General features: G+C 36.6%; 1 protein-coding gene across 1 annotated transcript; it reads left to right on the forward strand.

Annotated features, from left to right (window-relative positions):
• Positions 1–3,999: 3,999 nt before the first annotated feature.
• Positions 4,000–19,554, forward strand: LOC144971606 (alanine--glyoxylate aminotransferase-like; the record flags this gene model as incomplete). The annotated part of the gene is given in 8 exon segments (XM_078912677.1): positions 4,000–4,105; positions 4,399–4,830; positions 5,779–5,857; positions 8,561–8,677; positions 11,750–11,811; positions 15,287–15,387; positions 17,301–17,371; positions 19,470–19,554. Coding segments are annotated over 7 exon segments (842 nt in total), but the record flags the coding sequence as incomplete, so codon positions are not given.
• Positions 19,555–23,807: the final 4,253 nt, after the last annotated feature.

Raw genomic sequence — 23,807 nt, forward strand, 5'->3', positions numbered from 1 at the left:
TTAGCAAGCTATTTTCATGAAAAGATCTCATTAAAACTGTAAACGCTCATGATCACACATATATTAATGTGTTGGGAGTTATAGGTAGTGTGCACTTGGGTAAGAAACTCACACCATTGCCATCCAGAAATATAACGGACCAATACACAAAATCATTTGTAACCTTAAACGTTTACAGTATAGTTTAATGCAGTTTAGTGAGAATTACTCATTAACATAGGATGGCAAAAAAAAAACAATAATAAAGACCTGATTGACGTCAACTTCGTTCTATCTATAGATAGAACGAAGTTGACGTCATTCAGATCTTTGTTCTTGTTTTAGCCAGCCATATTTATTAATAGTTTTCACACAACTTTTTGATACGTCGTCAACGCCAGCGAGGCGACCCCGTGATGACCCCAGTCCAGCATGCCTCATATTGACATTAGAGAACAAACTTTGCCATCATTAAAAAGAAAGGCGATTCCGCGTCGATTCGGCGTCCAATCTCTGCTTAAGCCCTTACAGTGTTCATGAGGCGTCGAGAAAGACACATGAGTGAGCTTTTTTTTTTTTTGCTTTTTTATATAGCGCAATATACACTAAACGTGGTAAAAGCGCTTTACAAAGGGTCCATGACCAACGCAACATATATCCTGAAAGAGGCATGACGCCTGTTAGGTGATATTACATTTTTTTTTTACCGACAGAGACGATAATGTTAACGGCCAGTTACTCATTTTACCCCTGGGTACGGTAAAAGAATGTGAGTAAAGACCCTTTTCCAAGGACTCAACTATGCGCCGAGCGAGGCTCGAACCCAGGATCACGATGGGTGAGATGAATTTTGGAAAGAAACCAATTGTGGATTCCTTTTAATCCTTAGTGTTATCAAATAGTGAATACAAAGGGAAAAAATTCATTTTGGCATTTACTTCAGAACTTAAGGCGAAATTGAAAATGACTTCACTATACACATAAAGCCTTAAATGTTCTTATAATCACAATCCAATTAACATATAATTCTTCAAACGGACTAATACTCAACAAGTCATTCAACCAAACTTCACTCATCCAGAAGGCCATTCATGTGATTCTATTTACAAGGCAATCAACAAAGACTTCGCTATGCCTAGAAGGTCTCAAACTGTAACAATCAACAAGTCAATCACTAAACCTCCCTTCATCCAGATGGTCTTCAACTCTCTCGAGTTGACCTTCATTGAAAATCAAACATATTTCTTTGATCTCCCATGCATGTGAACTTGAGAGAGTTAAATGTGCCTCACCTCCCTCCTGTGATTTGTCGGCTCTAGTAGAACACAAACTACGAGGCATCGTTAAGCAAAACTCTTTGGAACAAGCTGAAAAAGATGCTGGCAGAGACGTGGTCGGTAATCGAGGAGTCAAGTTAAATTGGTCATTGAAATTTCCGGGTTTGGGTCTGTCACATAACGATGACCCACAGTTATTTAATTAACGTTTTAATTTAGTAAGAACGGAGTTCATCTCACTCAGTTATATTTCGGTAGGCTTAGAAAAGCCCTAGCTTCTAATATTTGATTAGTATTCCTTTAATAGCCATCTCTTTGAATTAATTTCAAATTAGTGAATACTTTTCTTTCTACTTTTTGATACAAAAGGTTGCCACTTATTATAGAAGCTGATTGATTTAATCTTCCTTACTCACTTTTCCTCAAAAGCAATGCCCTGACGGCCAGACCACTCCACTCCTCATATCACTTGTATTTTAAAGATTTATAGCTCATGCCGTCACTTCCTTCGTAATGACGCATGTCACTTCATCTCTTGTTGTTACCAACATAAGTGCCTGCTCCACTCACTTTTCTGAATTAAAAATTCACCCCATATACCGGACCATACTCAATGTCTCAATCGTTTCTATGTTATATGTTTGTGTTGAGAATATTAGCTATTAGGCTTAACTGCTGGTCAAGTAACTTCGCGATGGTTGTGTGGCGAGGCGAACCCGCGGTCTCCAGAAGTGGGTGAGAGAGAGAGAGCTCTAGAAATGATCTGAGTTTGATACGATATATTTTTGTATTCGTGGATAGCTCACACGGTAGAGCCACGCTCTCACCGGCCAGGCGGAGTTGTCGTACCAATAAGGTCGCAGGTTCAAACCCCACCACCGTCGCGAAAATTTTTTATTCTCTATTGTCTTCTGACACATTTCTACTCGCTTCATCTCTTGTTGTTACCAACATAAGTGCCTGCTCCACTCACTTTTCTGAACTAGAAATTCACCCCATATACCGGAGCATACTCAATCTCTCAATCGTTTCTATGTTATATGTTTGTGTTGAGAATATTGGCTATTAAGCTTAACTGCTGGTCAAGTAACTTCGCGATGGTTGTGTGGCGAGGCGAACCCCCGGTCTCCAGAAGTGGATGAGAGAGAGAGAGAGAGAGAGAGAGAGAGAGAGAGAGAGAGAGCAGAGAGAGAGAGAGAGAGAGAGAGAGAGAGAGAGAGAGAGAGAGAGAGAGAGCTCTAGAAATGACCTGAGTTTGATACGAATATTTTTGCATTCGTGTGAGCACACGGTAGAGCCACGCTCTCACCTGCCAGGCAGAGTTGTCGTACCAATAAGGTCGCAGGTTCAAACCCCACCACCGCCGCGAAAATTTTTATTCTCTATTGTCTTCTGCACGTTTCTACTCACTTCATCTCTTGTTGTTACCAACATAAGTGCCTGCTCCACTCACTTTTCTGAATTAGAAATTCACCCCATATACCAGAGCATACTCAATGTCTAATCGTTTCTATGTTATATGTTTGTGTTGAGAATATTGGCTATTAGGCTTAACTGCTGGTCAAGTAACTTCGCGATGGTTGTGTGGCGAGGCGAACCCGCGGTCTCCAGAAGTGGGTGAGAGAGAGAGAGAGAGAGAGAGAGAGAGAGAGAGAGAGAGAGAGAGAGAGAGAGAGAGAGAGAGAGAGAGAGCTCTAGAAATGACCTGAGTTTGATACGAATATTTTTGTATTCGTGGATAGCTCACACGGTAGAGCCACGCTCTCACCTGCCAGGCAGAGTTGTCGTACCAATAAGGTCGCAGGTTCAAACCCCACCACCGCCGCGAAAATTTTTATTCTCTATTGTCTTCTGGCACTTTTCTACTCACTTCATCTCTTGTAATGACGCATGGTAACTTAGTAACTGGCCCTAAACTATCGGAACAATGGCGGACTCCCTTATGAAATATTTCTCCGACGAGCATATAAGCGTATCCATAGGAAAAAAAACATAAATCTGATCATGATTTGACTTTTACATAATATTCTTATCACAAGACATATGAAGAGTTCTCGCCAGCATGAAGAATAAAAAGTACAGATTTTCTTTGTTTAGAACCACGATGGCCGCCGTTGGTGGGCGACGTGACATCAGACTATTGGATCCAAAAAGAACAGTGGCCATAATAATATTATTATAATAGAAGCATAACGGGTGTATGTCTTTCTTGTAACAGACCTGGAGCCCCGGACCATGAATTGGAACCACTTCAACTCATGACGGTCAAGGGTTAACAGCAGGGTTGCCAGTTTGGCATTTAAATGCCAGATTCCAAAATCTGGCATTTTTAAAAACCGTTTGGCATTTAAAAAAATCATTTGGCATTTGGCATTTTCATTTGGCATTTTCTTTTCTTGTATATTATACTTCAAATGACACCTTTTCTTAATTATTTCTAAACGCGTCATGTTAATGTATTTCTTTTTCATTCTTAAAATCCAACCGTGGTGTAGTGGTTTAGCACTCCACTTAGTAGTCAGTAGGTAAAAAAATTACCCCAACAGGAAATTTAGTATAATTCAAAAAAAAAAAAAAGAAAAGAAAACACGCAAGCCACCAGGATAGGATAGTAAATTGTCTATCAAAAGTGAGTAGTTTTCTTATTGGGGGGGGAGTCAACAGACTTTGGCATTTTTTTGAGTGTTTTGGCATTTTTTGAGTCTTCCCCTGGCATTTTGTTGAAAAATAATCTGGCAACCCTGGTTAACAGTCAAAGTGGAGGTCATGGTTAGCAAACACAGGTACAAGTCTGCAAAGTGTCCACGCCCACCGAGAGACCTCGACAGTGACTTTTGCATCGGTAACGAGTAAGTTTCAAATATTTTTCCTAGAATACTTAATAGATCTATATTTTTATTGAGATCGATGCACTTTAAAATATGTCTTTAAATTTTAATGCCAACTTCGGGGTTGTAACTCCGTTCGGCAGACATGCGTGATCTAGATAGATCAAAAGAAGAGATAGAGGAAAGCAGTTGCAATGTTGCAAGTCAAAAGAAGGTCAACAATGACCGCAATTTTGAAACCAGACCATTTCAATTCCCCTGCAATTAGATATCTAGACTATACATTTTTTTAATGGTTTTTTTTTTCGTTTCAGGCGACATAATTATTCAAGGGAGATGTTCATAAGTATAACAACACGCTGCAAATAATTAAACACAAGCAACAAACTTTGACGCTGAAATCGACTCAATATAAAACAATGTATTCCCACGTCTTTATATCACGATGTCTCCAACGATCAGTCGGCATGCGCATGTCATTCATCAATTTGACAATTCCCACCACCTGTTGCAACTCCCACATATGGAACAGCACACTCAATCCATCTTTACAGCAGCCATTCACAAAACAATCGGTCGTCAACATGTCAACAGCCATGCCTTCGCAACCACCAGAGAGTCTCAAGAAACCAATGGACTTTCCAAAAAAGTTACTAATGGGTCCTGGCCCTTCCAATTCTTCGTCAAGAGTTTTAGCTGCATCAGCTCTGCCATTGCTTGGACATTTACACCCAGAGTTTTTGTCTGTAAGTTAGATTAAAATATGAATGTTTTCATTTGGTTTTACTTCGCTGATTTTTAAAAAATTATTTATTAATATCATTTTAAAAGTAATTCTCCACACTCATTACCTTTTTGTTTATTTAGTAACTATTTTTATTTTCTTAGGAGGTGGGGTGAAAGAGAGAGAGAGAGAGAGAGATAGATAGAGAGAGAGAGAGAGAGAGAGAGAGAGAGAGAGGAGAGAGGAGGAGAGAGAGAGAGAGAGAAAGGGGGGGGGGGGGGGGGGGGGTTGAAAGCAGTTTGCACTAAGACGAGAAAAGAAAAGTGAATAGTTTTTGTTCTAGAGCCTTTAAGTCTTCTATTCAAATCTTGATAATGAAAACAGTATTGTGAGGCTTTCAATCACACTTAGATAATAATATTAGGACTATCAACTTCAACTTCACTTATACTACAAGTCGCTACACTGTGCAGCTGAATATAATCATGACTGTGAATGTGATGAGGACAGATGGAGATGCCTAAGCTTTAATTATGATCTTATTTATTTATCAGTCGAATTCCATGTTTGCGTTCATGCTACTGGTAGTTTTGGGCAGGGATTTCTATATTCGGACGGTGTTTGGGAAAAGAGTTGAGATGGACATCAACTCGTGACTGCAGGAGTTAGATGTAGGCTATTATTTGCAGGGTATTGTATTGGTCCATATTTATAGATAGGATATTCTTATGCTCCAAATGTTTTGTTCAAATTGAGGTATTGATCATCTGGTTTTGTGATGGCTGTAATGGATAAACATTGTGCTAACAGGCATCATGTCTTGTTCTTCTTGTTAAGTGTTGATAATGGCTAGAGACCCCTTGTAAAGCATGATTAGTGGATAGTGTGCTATATAAAGGCTCAATTTTTAAATGATTAAGATAACTACAATTTCATCTCAACTATCCATAATGAATCCTTTTTTTTTCAGATAATGGATGACGTCAAAGAAGGCATACAATACATTTTTCAAACAAACAATAAATGGACATTTGCAGTGCCAGGGTCGGGTATATTGACATTTTTTTCTTCATTTTTCTGTTTTGAAATAAGTGCCTAGAGCCTGATGAAATAGTGGTAAGGCCCTATACAAATGCCATTTATTATTATTATTATTATTATTATTATTATTATTTGTGCTGCTATGTGGTCTAGTGGTATGACACTCACTTTCAGATCAGAAGGTCCTGAGTTCAAGCCTCGCTTGGCGCATAGTTTAGTCCTTAGAAAAGGCTCTTTACTCACATTCTCTCACTGTACTCAGGTGTAAAATGAGTACCTGGCCATTGACAGCGTTGTCTCTGTTCGAAGAAAAATGTTATATCGCCTAACAGGCGTCACCATGTCCCATCCTACATGTTAAGTGTTGCTGTTAACCAGGGACCGCTTGTAAAGTGCTTTGAGCATGTTCCATGGATATTGCACTATATAAATGATCAATTAAAATTTAAAAAAAAATTATTATTATTATTATTATTATTATTTTTTATTATTATTATTATTATTATTATTATTATTATTATTATTATTATTATTATTATTATTATTATTATTATTGTAATCATCACATATTTCTTGCTAGTTTAGTCCTTTTTGTTTCTCAGAAAACAACTACCACACACGTTGAGTTAAAGAGCTACTTAATTTATAAATCTATTGAAAAGTAGTAGTAGAACTATTTCAGAAATAACAATAAAGTAAAGGAAGTCCCAAAATTATGTTCCAAATCCTAAGGTTCCTAAAATCAATGTAAACTTGAGAGTCCTACAATCAATGTATCCCCCACACCTCTAATCCTCCATAGAGAGGGTTGCCCTACAATCAATGCTATCCACCACTAAGTCCCTAGAGGGTTGCCCTACAATCAATGCTATCCACCACTTAGTCCCTAGAGGGTTGCCCTACAATCAATGCTATCCACCACTTAGTTCCTAGAGGGTTGCCCTACAATCAATGCTATCCACCACTAAGTCCCTAGAGGGTTGCCCTACAATCAATGCTATCCACCACTTAGTCCCTAGAGGGATGCCCTACAATCAATGCTATCCACCACTAAGTCCCTAGAGGGTTGCCCTACAATGGATGCTATCCACCACTAAGTCCCTAGAGGGTTGCCCTACAATCAATGCTATCCACCACTAAGTCCCTAGAGGGTTGCCCTACAATCAATGCTATCCACCACTTAGTCCCTAGAGGGTTGCCCTACAATGGATGCTATCCACCACTTAGTCCCTAGAGGGTTGCCCTACAATGGATGCTATCCACCACTAAGTCCCTAGAGGGTTGCCCTACAATCATGCTGTCCACCACTAGTCCCTAGAGGGTTGCCCTACAATCATGCTATCCACCACTTAAGTCCCTAGAGGGTTGCCCTACAATCAATGCTATCCACCACTTAGTCCCTAGAGGGTTGCCCTACAATCAATGCTATCCACCACTTAGTCCCTAGAGGGTTGCCCTACAATGATGCTATCCACCACTTAGTCCCTAGAGGGTTGCCCTACAATGGATGCTATCCACCACTTAGTCCCTAGAGGATTGCCCTACAATGATGCTATCCACCACTTAGTCCCTAGAGGGTGCCCTACAATGGATGCTATCCACACTTAGTCCCTAGAGGGTTGCCCTACAATCATGCTATCCACCACTTGTCCCTAGAGGGTTGCCCTACAATCAATGCTATCCACCACTTAGTCCCTAGAGGGTTGCCCTACAATCGATGCTATCCACCACTTAGTCCCTAGAGGGTTGCCCTACAATCAACGCTAGCCGCCTGGGTGGGGTTCCTGACCTCCCATTGTGGGCAGGGAGGTACACACTGTGTCTTCTATCCCCCTATGTCTGTTTTCCAACATGCTTTCTGTCTTTGTCATGGAATGAGATTACTTGATTTTGTCCTGGCCCTGGTCGGATAGCCTGGCTTGGAGGGAAACAGTCAAATGTACAGTTAGTTTTGGGAGATGATATTTTTTTTCATTGTAAACCATCTCTCTGTTATGCACTGTATTATGTTTTGTTTATGTATTATATATAATTTGTAAACATTTTAGTGTATTCCTCTTAGTGGGAACCTGTGCCTGTGTCTGGATGAGAATTTAGGTGATCTCAAACTAAGTACACTGATAGTGTGCTCTTGGAACCTACATCTGTTCCCTATTTGAACCAATTCCCCTTTGTCTGCCTTATTCTTGGATGCTTTAATTATAATTCTAGAACTTTTTATTATCCCAATTTGTTCCTTTTTACTGGCGCTGATATGACCTTAATGTGCTGCAAGTACCGTAAAACCCTTAAAAACAAAAACAAACACTATCCGCCACTTAGGCTCCTGGATTCTACAGTAGCCGTTCTCCTTCTTTCTCTCCCATTGATTTGAATATTTACAGTTGGACATAATAACAAGAATCAAGAAATATTGAGGGATTTTGGGTGGAATGCTCGTTCAAAAGCCATTGTCTTTAACGTTTTAACATTTTTCTGTTGGTTTTTTTCTCTGCTGTTGATCTGGTCTTTTAAGTAATATATTTATGTTTTCATTGGGTTTTTTTTGGTTTTTGTTGGCTGAAGAGGAGTTTTGGACCTGATACGTTCTGTGTTTGGTATTTTGTTCTTTTTGTGAAGCTGTTCTATTCGTTTTTGTTTTTATGACATTTTACAGTCCACAGCTTCTAACAGCTTAGTATCACCTTTGACCTATGTTTATCATCCTGTAGGTCATGCTGCCATGGAAACGGCAGCCATCAACCTACTGGAGACTGGAGAGGTTGCCCTGGTGTGCCAGAATGGATTATGGGGAAACAGATTTGCCGATATGGTCGACAGAAATGAGGGTAGGTTGAAATGGAGATAAAAAATTATTATGATAATTATTAGTTTTTATTAATGACATAATAGTAAATATGATAAAATGATAACACTAATTATAATAATAATAATACATATTAATGATAAAATAATAATAATAATAATTAATTAATAATAATGATAATAATAATAATAATGATGATGATGATGATGATGATGATGATAATCCATTCTTCAAAACAAATAGGGTCCGAGGGTCAAAATTGTTCCATACGGCCAATGGTAAATTTTTGCCAACAAGCATAAAAATACTGACAAATTATGAAACTATTTTTTACACATTGATATACTTTTAACCTGCAAACCTCTTAGATTAAGGGCAATTCTACCATCCGTTGACGCAAATGATATTTGATAAAATCTGCTAGGGTATAATGATGGTCCCTTAATGATTTGTCTTTTGTTGTTGGGAATCACCATCTAGTGATGATACTGATAATGGTGATGGTGATGATGTTAATGATAAGGACGATTATGATGATGATGATGATGGTTATGATGCTAATGATAATAGTATTGATAATGATGATAATAATAGTGGTGATGATATTGATGATGATGATGGTGATGATGATGATGATAATTGTATTATATATGCCCATCCCATTTGGTTAGATGATGAATTCAATGTCTTTCATTTTTAGTCAAGCTTGACTAATTCATGCTCTAATTGTAACCATACATGCTTTGAATGTATTCAGGTGATAGATAAGTAATACGACAAACTGCAACCTTTAAATATGAGAAAGACTGTACAACATTATAATCAATTGACTAGCTGTCGTAGTGTTATGAGAAAGACTGTACAACATTATAATCAATTGACTAGCTGTCGTAGTGTTATGAGAAAGACTGTACAACATTATAATCAATTGACTAGCTGTCGTAGTGTTATGAGAAAGACTGTACAACATTAGAATCAATTGACTAGCTGTCGTAGTGTTATGAGAAAGACTGTACAACATTAGAATCAATTGACTAGCTGTCGTAGTGTTATGAGAAAGACTGTACAACATTAGAATCAATTGACTAGCTGTCGTAGTGTTATGAGAAAGACTGTACAACATTAGAATCAATTGACTAGCTGTCGTAGTGTTATGAGAAAGACTGTACAACATTATAATCAATTGACTAGCTGTCGTAGTGTTATGAGAAAGACTGTACAACATTAGAATCAATTGACTAGCTGTCGTAGTGTTATGAGAAAGACTGTACAACATTATAATCAATTGACTAGCTGTCGTAGTGTTATGAGAAAGACTGTACAACATTATAATCAATTGACTAGCTGTCGTAGTGTTATGAGAAAGACTGTACAACATTATAATCAATTGACTAGCTGTCGTAGTGTTATGAGAAAGACTGTACAACATTATAATCAATTGACTAGCTGTCGTAGTGTTATGAGAAAGACTGTACAACATTATAATCAATTGACTAGCTGTCGTAGTGTTCACAACATTGTCAGATGTGAAGAAGAAGAAACAGATGGCGTATAAGACGAGAGACAGAGAGAGGGAGAAAGAGAGCCAGATAGAGAGAAAGAGAGACAGATAGAGAGAGAGATGGTGATGACTATGTGGAGTTGGTTTTGGAGGAGGAAGATAATAATAAAGATGAGAGGAAGAAGATGAAGAAGAAAAAGAACGAGGATGATGATGATGATGATATTATTATTGCCAATTATATATAATATATGTATGTAAGGCTTACTACCATGTTACTCGGCAATTGTTTACACAGTATAAATAGCGACATTATCCCAATCTGTTGCCACAAAAGAAACATCACCTCTTACAAAACACATTTGTATCAACGGCAATCTGTGGTTGACAACGGCAATCTGTGGTTGACAATTGTGTGTGCGTGTGTGTGTGTGTGTGTGTGTGTGTGTGTGTGTGTGTGTGTATCCGTGTGTTGTTTCTTTTTTTGTTTTTTTTTGTTTTGTTTTATATTTTGTTCTTCTCCCTCTTACTTCTATCTCCTCTTCTTTTTCTTCCTCCTCCTCCTCCTCCTTCTCCTCCTCCTCTTCTTCTTCTTCTTCTTCTTCTTCTTCTTCTTCTTCTTCTTCTTCTTCTTCTTCTTCTTCTTCTTCTTCTTCTTCTTCTTCTTCTTCTTCTTCCAAATCCTTCTCCCTTTAGTAATGGTAGAATTAGTCGTCGTGGTTGTTGTTGTGTTGTCGTCATAGTAGTTGTAGTAATAGTAAATCCAAAAGCTATTTTTGTTGGAATTATTTTCTGATTCTGTTTATTTGGCACACGATTATAGATAAATATCATGACTAGAGGGGATTTCTTACTTATATGATCATAGATATATGATCATAGATAAATATCATGACTAGAGGGGATTTCTGACTTATATGATCATAGATATATGATCATAGATAAATATTATGACTAGAGGGGATTTCTGACTTATATGATCATAGATATATGATCATAGATAAATATTATGACTAGAGGGGATTTCTGACTTATATGATCATAGATATATGATCATAGATAAATATCATGACTAGAGGGGATTTCTGACTTATATGATCATAGATAAATATCATGACTAGAGGGGATTTCTGACTTATATGATCATAGATAAATATCATGACTAGAGGGGATTTCTGACTTCTATGATCATAGATATATGATCATAGATAAATATCATGACTAGAGGGGATTTCTGACTTATATGATCATATATGATCATAGATAAATATCATGACTAGAGGGGATTTCTGACTTATACGATCATAGATAAATATCATGACTAGAGGGGATTTCTGACTTATATGATCATAGATAAATATCATGACTAGAGGGGATTTCTGACTTATATGATCATAGATATATGATCATAGATAAATATCATGACTAGAGGGGATTTCTTACTTATATGATCATAGATATATGATCATAGATAAATATCATGACTAGAGGGGATTTCTGACTTTTATGATCATAGATAAATATCATGACTAGAGGGGATTTCTGACTTATTCTTATCACCTCAATTGGGTTTTATTCTTTGTCTATTGACAGGCGTGGTTAAAACACTTGAGAAAGCCATGGGTGAAGTTTACTCTCTAGATGAAGTAGAGCAGGTAAGTGACCCAGTCCAAACTGTCTGATCATCCTGAATCCAGAGATAGAACTCATTTGAGTCCAAACTGTCTAGTCATCCTGAATCCAGAGATAGAACTCATTTGAGTCCAAACTGTCTGATCATCCTGAATCCAGAGATAGAACTCATTTGAGTCCAAACTGTCTGATCATCCTGAATCCAGAGATAGAACTCATTTGAGTCCAAACTGTCTGATCATCCTGAATCCAGAGATAGAACTCATTTGAGTCCAAACTGTCTGATCATCCTGAATCCAGAGATAGAACTCATTTGAGTCCAAACTGTCTGATCATCCTGAATCCAGAGATAGAACTCATTTGAGTCCAAACTGTCTGATCATCCTGAATCCAGAGATAGAACTCATTTGAGTCCAAACTATCTGATCAACCTGAATCCAGAGATATAACACATTTGAGTCAACGGGTGATAGAATTACTTTTAGTTTAGAAAAGGTTTGCAAGTTACTTGTAGGTTAGGTCACCCCAAATCCGGTCACGCCCCAAATCCGTATACGCCTCAAATCTGGACATGCTCCAAATATGTACATAGCCCATATCTGGACAGCCCAAATCTGGACATGCTCCAAATCCATAGGCTTCAAGAGTGAGTTCCATAAAACCTTTTTGTGTGTTTACATAACTCTCTATTTCATGGCCAATTGGATTTTTTTTATAATTCCGAAGATCTTGACATAAATGAACCTGACTGATCGTGTAGGAATTTGGTTCTACAATCTTTCAGTTTTCATCACTGCAATAAATCAATTCTGTACAGATGTCACTCGTGTACAATTTTGATATGAGTGATATGCACAGATGTTAAATTTGTCAGTTACATAAGTGTTTTGTCAATAAAATAAATATAAAAAGATTTTTTTCAAGCGTATTTTCCTTCGCGTAAGGATTTGGGGCATGTCCCAGAACTGTTCATGCCTCAGCCCAAATTCAAACTGCCAATCCAAGTATCCAAGGGATGACATCAATTCCAAAATGTCAGCATTAATAAAGCACAGTATGTGCACTAAATATGATTTTTGTTTAAAGAACAAGAGATTCAAAACCAATAATAACACTGGTCATGCATGATAACAGAAGCAGTCTGTTTTGTTATTACTATTTCTTTACAACAGGCAACAGGTTGAAATTTTACACTTGAGTATGGAGAGAAACATTTGTCTTTTTGGGAAATGAATCAGTCATAAATCATTCTTTTTGGGAAATGAATCAGTAAATCATTGTCTGTCTTTCTGGGAAATGAATCAGTCATAAATCATTCTCTGTCTTTTTGGGAAATGAATCAGTCATAAATCATTCTTTTTGGGAAATGAATCAGTAAATCATTGTCTGTCTTTCTGGGAAATGAATCAGTCATAAATCATTCTCTGTCTTTCTGGGAAATGAATCAGTAAATCATTCAATCATTCTGGGTGGGGTTCCTGACCTCCCATAGTGGGCAGGGGGGGGGGGGGGTACATACTGTGTCTTCTATCCCCTTATAACTGTTTTCCAACATGCTTTCTGTCTTTGTCTTGGAATGAGATTACTTGGTTTTATCCTGGCCCTGGCCGGAGTCCTAGCTCGGAGGGAAACAGTCAAATGCATAGTTAATGTTTTGGGAGATGATGTTTTTTTCCTTGTAAATCATCTCTCTGTTATGTATTATTATAATTGGTATTTTCAATGTATAATGTAAGCATTTGAGTGTATTCCTCTTTGTTGGATTTTGTGCTTGTGTCCGGATGAGACTTATAGGTGATATCAAACTAAGTACATTGGTGGTATGCTCTTGGAATCTACATCTGATCCCTATTTGTTCCTAGTTCCCCTACGTCTTACTTTTTCTTGGGTGCTTTAATTGTAATTCTATAACTTTTTACTATCCCATTTTCTTCCTTTTTACTGGCGCTGATATAACCTAAATGTGTTGGAAGCGCCGTAAAACCCTTAAAACAAAAACAAAATCAGTAAATCATTCTCTGTCTTCCTGGGAAATGAATCAGTAAATCATTGTCTGTCTTTTTAGAAAATGAATCAGTAAATCATTGTCTGTCTTTTTAGGAAATGAATCAGTAAATCATTCTCTGTCTTTCTGGGAAATGAATCAGTTAATCATTCTCTGTCTTTCTGGGAAATGAATCAGTAAATCATTCTCTGTCTTTTTAGGAAATGAATCAGTAAATCATTCTCTGTCTTTCTGGGAAATGAATCAGTTAATCATTCTCTGTCTTTCTGGGAAATGAATCAGTAAATCATTCTCTGTCTTTTTGGGAAATGAATCAGTAAATCATTCTCTGTCTTTTTGGGAAATGAATCAGTAAATCGTTGTCTGTCTTTCTGGGAAATGAATCAGTAAATCATTGTCTGTCTTTTTAGGAAATGAATCAGTAAATCATTGTCTGTCTTTCTGGGAAATGAATCAGTCATAAATCATTCTCTGTCTTTTTAGGAAATGAATCAGTAAATCGTTGTCTGTCTTTCTGGGAAATGAATCAGTAAATCATTGTCTGTCTTTTTAGGAAATGAATCAGTAAATCATTCTCTGTCTTTCTGGGAAATGAATCAGTTAATCATTCTCTGTCTTTCTGGGAAATGAATCAGTAAATCATTCTCTGTCTTTTTGGGAAATGAATCAGTAAATCATTCTCTGTCTTTCTGGGAAATGAATCAGTAAATCATTGTCTGTCTTTCTGGGAAATGAATCAGTAAATCATTCTCTGTCTTTCTGGGAAATGAATCAGTAAATCATTCTCTGTCTTTTGGGAAATGAATCAGTAAATCATTGTCTGTCTTTCTGGGAAATGAATCAGTAAATCGTTCTCTGTCTTTTTAGAAAATGAATCAGTCATAAATCATTCTCTGTCTTTTTAGGAAATGAATCAGTAAATCATTCTCTGTCTTTCTGGGAAATGAATCAGTAAATCATTCTCTGTGCTTCTGGGAAATGAATCAGTAAATCATTCTCTGTCTTTCTGGGAAATGAATCAGTAAATCATTCTCTGTCTTTTTAGAAAATGAATCAGTAAGTCATTCTCTGCCTTTTAAGGAAATGAATCATTTTTGGCCTGATGCGTATAGATGAGATTGATCCTAAATTTCTCCCTTTATATTTTTGGGGTGGGACAGGGCGGATAGCTCAGGTGATAGAGCACTCACTTCACATGAATAGGGACCGAGATCGATCCTGATGAAGCTGGTCTGTTAGATCTTGCAGAAAATTCTTTGGAATAGACAAACGTCCTATGTCGAGAGTAGCAAGAAATTTCTATTGTCTGTTTCATGCTTTAGAAACTGGGATAAACTCTGGCTCCATGGCTTATATTTTTGGCAATAAATTCTAGATCTATTTCAGTTATTTATTTATTTTAATGGTCCAATATTTCTGACAGTCTTTTTGATTTTTATTTTTTTTCCACGTATATCCACTGTCTCACTGACCTGATGACCTCACACTGACAGGGTTTGAAGGAGAATAAGCCAGCTGTGCTTTTTGTGACCCACGGTGAATCTTCCAGTGGTGTGGCCCAACCTTTAGAGGGTCTGGGAGAATTGTGTCACAAGTAAGCCATAACATCACCTGCTTTTCTTTCCTGACTTTAAAAATAAATGAATAATAGATTTATAAATAGAAATTGAATTGAAAATTTATGATCCACTTTGGCCAACAGCAATATTTAACATGTAGGACGAGACATGATTCCGCTTAGGCTATTTCACAATTGTTTTTGTATTGAGACAATGTTGTTCACGGCCAGATACTCCATTTTACACTTGAGTACTGTGAGAGAATGTGAGTAAAGAACCTATTCCAAGCACTCAACTATGGGCTGCTTATGGCAGGGCTCAAACCCTGGACCTTCCAGTCTGACCGTGTGTGTCATACCACATGACCACATAGCTGCACACCCTGGCATTGTGTGAGAGAGAACTAGATGAGAAAATTGGGTTAAAGGTTAAAATGATTAAGATTAGGATTTTCAAATAGATTCCGAATGAAGCCTCCACTTACGAACGGCCTATCAAGACTACACATATCGTGTCTTGAGGCGTTTCTTAATGATAGCTCAGTTGGTAGAGCACTCGCTTCACACTCAAAGGGATCAAGATCGATCCCGGGTGCAGTCATGATTTTTTTCTCACCCTCCTGTCCACCCGGCAGTGAATGGGTAGCTGAGTCTGTTAGATTTGGCAGAAAGTACTTTGTGAAGGACTAGAGTCCAACCCAAAGGATAGCAAGCAATTGCTATTGTCCATTTCACGTTATAGAAACGGGAGAAAACTCCGGCTCTATGGGCCTAATGACTCTGAAGGACTACTTCTCATAAATAGTGGAATAGAATTCCATTCTAATTCGTGTGAGATCTGCCTCCAAATTGCTTTCATTTTGTTATTGTTGTCACTAGTAAATTGAGGCCTTTCCCTCGGAGTCTTTCAGAACCCTTTGACCCTTGGAATTGGAGTTTATCCAGGTCTTCGTAACGTCAAACGGACAATAGCAATTGTTTGCTAACTTGGATAGGACGCTACTAGTCTAGTGCAAAGTACTTTCCACCAGATCTAACAGACCCATCTACCAATCAGTGCTGGGTGGATAGAGGGATCTAAAAAAAACAAAACAAACCTTAACTTCACCTGCGATGGCTCTCAGTCCTTTAGCGTGTGAAGCAAGAGCTCTACCAACTAAGCTATGGGGACCCCCATTGGCGTCATTAGGTTTCATATTATATATATAAAGGGGAAGTAAGTCTAGAATATAAGTATGCCATTTGGTTTTGAATTCAATCTCACTTTTCTAGGCATTTTGACATTTGATATTGGATTCGATTGGACATAGTAATATTGATAATGATAACAAAGTTTCAAAGTTTATTCATTCTTAGGCTTTCGCCTATAATTCAACAATTTGATGACAACATACATGAAAGTGGAAAAAAAATGGTAAATGGAACCAAAAAAGAAACTGATAAACCACACAAAAAATACAACAATCGTAATGCCACCAATACGTAAATAATAATACTAATACTAATAATACTAATAATAATAATAATAATAATAATAATAATAATAATAATAACAATAGTAATGATAATAGTAATGATAATAATAATACTAATAATAATAATAATAATAATAATAATAATAATAGTAATGATAATAATAATAAAAATTAATAAGCATATTTCTAAAGTGTCTTTCGTTGCAACCTCAAGGTGCTTAAAAACAACTAGATATTGTTTGTTTATACAGAATACAATAACACTACAGGCCCAAATCAACCAATGTCAAAACAATAAAAGCATGAACAAGCCATTACAGACACACATACACACACACATACACACACACACACACACACACACACACACACACACACACAAAGCATTTGAAGATAATAAGACACAATGGCAGATCCTGACAAGAGGGTAATCAGACTTTTTGTTTTATTTTACAACTTGTTTCTCTAAATCAGGTACAATTGCCTTTTGCTTGTTGATTCGGTGGCTGCCATGGGAGGACTTCCCGTCTTCATGGATGAGTGGGGTAAGATTGTGTTTTGTGGGATTCTGGGTAATCGTACAAAGATGTAGTGGAGTATTGCATGATTTTACTTTGAAGACGTCTTCCTCTTCTTCTTCGTGTTGATGTAGAAACTTCCAATGGAAGAAGATCAGTGTACATTACAACAAATAATCTTATACTAACAATCACAAGATCAAGTAAGTGGGTGGGGTTCCTGGCCTCCTATAGTGGGCATACCCCAATGTTGGGCAAAGGTATGACAAACTCGACTGATTAACGATCACAAGTTCCCCGTTTAAAATAATCAACACTTTAGTGCTGTCTTTAAATACTAGTTAATCTTAGGACTTTAGATAAATGAAACGTGTTTATTATTTACCCGTTGACTGACGAGGACCTCTAGGGCTTTGTCATGTCGTCTACAGACCGTTGACTGACGAGGACCTCTAGGGCTTTGTCATGTCGTCTACAGATTCTCCTTAAATTACTCTTCAACCAGAGTGAATTTATATAATTCTGGCAGGAAATTAGGATTCCATAATATGGTAATACTGCTACCTTATTAAAATGAATTCCTCACTATGCATAACCCAGAACAGATAGATCAGTTTTACTATTAAGCTATGCTTCGTGGCTGAATGACATCATATTATCAAACAATAACAATGCATGAGGATATTATAGGTGACACAAATAAGGCAAGCATCTGAGAGTGGGTTGGTTTTTGCTACAAAACATCCTGTTTGTAATACGTTGTTACGTAGTAATGGATTGATAAAACAGGATGCAACAAACTAATTTTAACAAACAGTTTATAAATGGGTTAAAGCCCATGAGTAAGACGTTACAATCGTTCAAGTCAATAAATATAAAAATCTCAGAGATTAAAAGTAGATTCAATTGTTAGAACTGAAACTTTTTAACGAGTGATCATCCGACCCAGACATTTTAAATATTTTTGAAAAAATTGCACACAACGGATTTTAGTCTACACAAAATGGAATCAATGTTTACACTACTTATCTTACGTGAGTTGATTTGATCAATTTTCGGACTTTTAACCATTGCTCTTATTACTTCGCCCTACTGGGATTGAAATAACAATTGTAAAGAATGTAAAAATCGTGGTGGTCGACAGAAACAACACTGCATGCATACCATCATCTGTCTTTAATTGTAATTCTAGAACTTTTTACTATCCAATTTTCTTCCTTTTTACTGGCGCTGATATAACCTAAATGTGTTGCAAGCGCCTTAAAAACATATATCATTCATTGTGTCTTCTATTTATATCATTCATTGTCTTCTATTAATATGTTAGTAATATTATTTTTTGTTTACCTTTGATAGGGTCTTGTGCCTGCATATGAATAAGAATTTTGATTAGATTCAGTCTACACAAGAATACATTTGTGTTGCATTCTTTTTTTTAATATCTTCCAACTTTTTTCTTTAAGCCTTTTAAATACTGGTGAACTCTCAGTCTTCTAAATGACCGAATATTTTCCATGTCCTCGGTATGAATTGTATGTGTAGCCAATGCCATGAACTCATGGATGGAGACTTTTTACCTTGATCCAATATCAGATATCCACAGGCATTCTCAATAAGCTGACACACATATGACTGAAAAGAAAAAAAGAAATAAAGCTATACAAGAGCCATGTTAAATTAGTTCATAATAACAACCGTGGAACATGAGCACTAACAAAAAAGCGAAGAAGATAAACCAAATGCCTTTCATCGGAAACAGCTCAGGAGAATTCTAAATATCCACTACCCAACCAAAATAAGTAACAAATCCCTGTAATTAAAATGTGAAGAAATACTGCTATCGATTCATATTTTGGAAATAAGATGGAGACAGGAGAGACAGAAACATTCCATCAAAAAAGGGGATGGTGCTATTCTTTACACCAAGCGGACATAACAAACACCAAAGAATCTGCCAAAGCATCCCAGTCTGACTATTAGGAGGCGATCGGCAATAAGTCAAGTAGGTCAATATCAGATTCCAATCGGTTTAACCAGTTGCCTGTTGTGACAAGATGGACATTTCTCTAATTACATTTCTTTCTTTTTTCCAACACTTTCACCTTTTTTGTATTTCTTCTTGCAGGCATTGATGTCCTGTACAGTGGATCACAGAAAGTTCTCAGTTGTCCCCCGGCTCCCAGCCCTATTTCTTTCTCAGACAGAGCCAGGTAAACTAGCATCCCAGTCTCTTTTACCAAAACATTCTTTATTAGATTCTTTCATTGATATCAGCATGGGTGCAAGATTTCCGGCTTAATCCGGATTTCCAGCTTTTTAAAATGGATTTTACTTTCTTTCCCACCTCTAGATCACCCAGTAATAAAACTGGTCTGATGCAGGTCACATATCACCTTAAGTTTCAGAACAGTTTTATTATCGGGTGATAATTGTATTTGTTGGGAATGGATTTCAGTCTTTTTTTTGGCCCAACTTCCTTGCATCCATGTATAACGGATGTTTTGTAGGTCAAGATTTGAAAAGAAAATGTGTATATGAAACACTGACATGTATAACGGGTGTTTTGTAGGTCAAGATTTGAAAAGAAAATGTGTATATGAAACACTGACATGTATAACGGGTGTTTTGTAGGTCAAGATTTGAAAAGAAAATGTGTATATGAAACACTGACATGTATAACGGGTGTTTTGTAGGTCAAGATTTGAAAAGAAAATGTGTATATGAAACACTGACATGTATAACAGGTGTTTTGTAGGTCAAGATCTGAAAAGAAAATGTGTATATGAAACACTGACATGTATAACGGGTGTTTTGTAGGTCAAGATTTGAAAAGAAAATGTGTATATGAAACACTGACATGTATAACGGGTGTTTTGTAGGTCAAGATCTGAAAAGAAAATGTGTATATGAAACACTGACATGTATAACAGGTGTTTTGTAGGTCAAGATTTGAAAAGAAAATGTGTATATGAAACACTGACATGTATAACGGGTGTTTTGTAGGTCAAGATTTGAAAAGAAAATGTGTATATGAAACACTGACATGTATAACGGGTGTTTTGTAGGTCAAGATCTGAAAAGAAAATGTGTATATGAAACACTGACATGTATAACAGGTGTTTTGTAGGTCAAGATCTGAAAAGAAAATGTGTATATGAAACACTGACATGTATAACGGGTGTTTTGTAGGTCAAGATTTGAAAAGAAAATGTGTATATGAAACACTGACATGTATAACGGGTGTTTTGTAGGTCAAGATCTGAAAAGAAAATGTGTATATGAAACACTGACATGTATAACGGGTGTTTAGTAGGTCAAGATTTGAAAAGAAAATGTGTATATGAAACACTGACATGTATAACGGGTGTTTTGTAGGTCAAGATCTGAAAAGAAAATGTGTATATGAAACACTGACATGTATAACGGGTGTTTAGTAGGTCAAGATCTGAAAAGAAAATGTGTATATGAAACACTGACATGTATAACGGGTGTTTAGTAGGTCAAGATTTGAAAAGAAAATGAGTATATGAAACACTGACATGTATAACGGGTGTTTTGTAGGTCAAGATCTGAAAAGAAAATGTGTATATGAAACACTGACATGTATAACGGGTGTTTAGTAGGTCAAGATTTGAAAAGAAAATGTGTATATGAAACACTGACATGTATAACGGGTGTTTTGTAGGTCAAGATTTGAAAAGAAAATGTGTATATGAAACACTGACATGTATAACGGGTGTTTAGTAGGTCAAGATTTGAAAAGAAAATGTGTATATGAAACACTGACATGTATAACGGGTGTTTTGTAGGTCAAGATCTGAAAAGAAAATGTGTATATGAAACACTGACATGTATAACGGGTGTTTAGTAGGTCAAGATCTGAAAAGAAAATGTGTATATGAAACACTGACATGTATAACGGGTGTTTAGTAGGTCAAGATTTGAAAAGAAAATGAGTATATGAAACACTGACATGTATAACGGGTGTTTTGTAGGTCAAGATCTGAAAAGAAAATGTGTATATGAAACACTGACATGTATAACGGGTGTTTAGTAGGTCAAGATTTGAAAAGAAAATGTGTATATGAAACACTGACATGTATAACGGGTGTTTTGTAGGTCAAGATCTGAAAAGAAAATGTGTATATGAAACACTGACATGTATAACTGGTGTTTTGTAGGTCAAGATCTGAAAAGAAAATGTGTATATGAAACACTGACATGTATAACGAGTGTTTTGTAGGTCAAGATCTGAAAAGAAAATGTGTATATGAAACACTGACATGTATAACGAGTGTTTTGTAGGTCAAGATCTGAAAAGAAAATGTGTATATGAAACAGTGACAGACAACACAGAGAGAAAAATACATGAATAAAAACATCCCCAAAAAATCAGTCATAATTGACTGGGGATCGAACGTTAGATCTCCTGATTCTGGGTCAGATATGCTACCATTACACTGTAGAGGCATACTACAGTTCACTATATTTAGAAAACAAAATTACCATCACAAAACAAAGTAAAAAAAAAAAAACCCCAAACAAAACAGTCTTTCATCTAGATTCAGACACAAACTACTGAAATCAAAAGAATGTTTTATAAGGAAGTCCAACCAACAGTCTTTCACCTTGTTTAAGTTCAATTCCTACCTGATAAATTATCGGTTGTTGTCTTTAAATTTGTATAGCATGATTCATGTTCAGACTTTGGAGTGATCAAGAAATGACAACCCTGTCCCCGTTTATTTGATCAGCCATTCATGCCATTCATCACACAAGTATCTCTCAAACATTAGAATGTAAGCTCTTGTACTCAACGACTGATACAAATGGAGCTTTCCCGGGAGGACATTCAATGAATTGGACCACATGCCAAATGATGTCATCTTACTTGCTTATCCAAGGGGGTGAAGTGGCCAAGTGGTTAAAGCTTTGCACTGTGATCCGGAAGGTCCCTGGTTTGAGCCCTGCTTCAGGCACTTTCGTTTTTTTTTCCTTGGGCAAGATTATTAACCCCCAATTTTCTCACTTGAACAACATGGGTGATTCCTGTTGACATTAGACTTTCTGTTGGATGGATTATCTTTTTTCCTTCATGGAATGTCTGGGTGACTGGATCTTATGGCCGCTGTGAAAGGGCGTCATTAAAAAAATTTTACTTATCCAAACCAGCGACCAGCTGCTCTCTAGCCCCTCGGTCTTGTATGTAAAAAGTAAAACTTAGATGTCTTTTGTTTGTTGCCCAAGGTGACAATGCTGTAATCAACTGATGATGTGTATGGAATTATTCAAATCAGAACTCATGTGACTGATTTATTTAGAAGAGTTGCAGTGACAGCACTCTGAGGCCTGTTTGCAGCTTCGATGTTTATGTCTTTTGTGATGGTTGTGTGGCTTTTAGATTGATTTTGTAACATTTTTAAACATAAAAAAACTGTGAATTCACTTTAATCTTCTGGGATTGAACGGATGCAATAAGTGTATTGGTTGTGTTTGTTTTTCTTATTTATTTGTTTGGATTTTTTTGTATTTGTTGTGTTTTGTTTTTGTTATTTATTTGTTTGGATTTTGTTGTTGTTGTTGTTTGTTTTTTTTTGATTTTTAAATAGAAAATTTACAGTTTTAGCATTGCTGAGAAGTGGTTTTGATTCTATTTAAAATGAAGAGATTTGTTACCATATCAATCTGCATGACAATTAACAAAAAAAAAAGCCGGGTAGTTAGATAAGCTGACAGTTTCAAAACTGCTGATAAATTCTTTTTATAAAAGAGACTGAGAAAATAAAAGTAAGAAACAAACCAATGCCAAAACAAACTGGTCATGACATTTTGAGGGTAAGAGTTTTTATGTGCATTATAGAGTAAATTCTGCACTGTCTGACGTTGTAGAAGTTGTTGAACCAACATGAATTTAACCGACGAACAAAAAATATTAAGTAAATAAATAAAACATCAACAGCAAAGACGTAGTGTGGATGTCTTGGCATCCAAATCAAACGTGTACTCTTTTCTTTTATTTAAGTCAGTCATATTCATTTTTGTTGATAACCTTGACTGTGGTTGTGTTTTGTACAGGGGAGAGGGGAATATGTATTTGCAAAGCAATCAAGTTGTAGAAAAAATATCAGGAAGGATTTTGTTTTGGATTAACCCTCTTGTGTTCAGATTCTTTTTGGGGGAGTAGATAATGAGTTCCCTATATGGCCATGTCAATCATGTAGATATCCTTTGATGATATAAGCCTACTCTTTGATATCTGTAGTCGCCTTTTCGTTTTCTACGGTCACTCATGGCTAAACTCCGCCCAGAAACGATTTCATAGGTCCGTCCATCACCAAATTTCAAACTTTTGTTCTTGTGAGTTCTTAAGTTTTTTGACCGAAGAACGATTGGCTACTGAGCATCTTGACCCTTCAGTGATTGGTCGTTCTGGCAGCTCATGTGTCAACAGCTGTCAACAATG

Source organism: Berghia stephanieae, chromosome 4 (assembly GCF_034508935.2).
Source record: "Berghia stephanieae isolate SIO BIC M18660-M18661 chromosome 4, UCSD_Bste_1.3, whole genome shotgun sequence".
Taxonomy (NCBI): domain Eukaryota; kingdom Metazoa; phylum Mollusca; class Gastropoda; order Nudibranchia; family Aeolidiidae; genus Berghia; species Berghia stephanieae.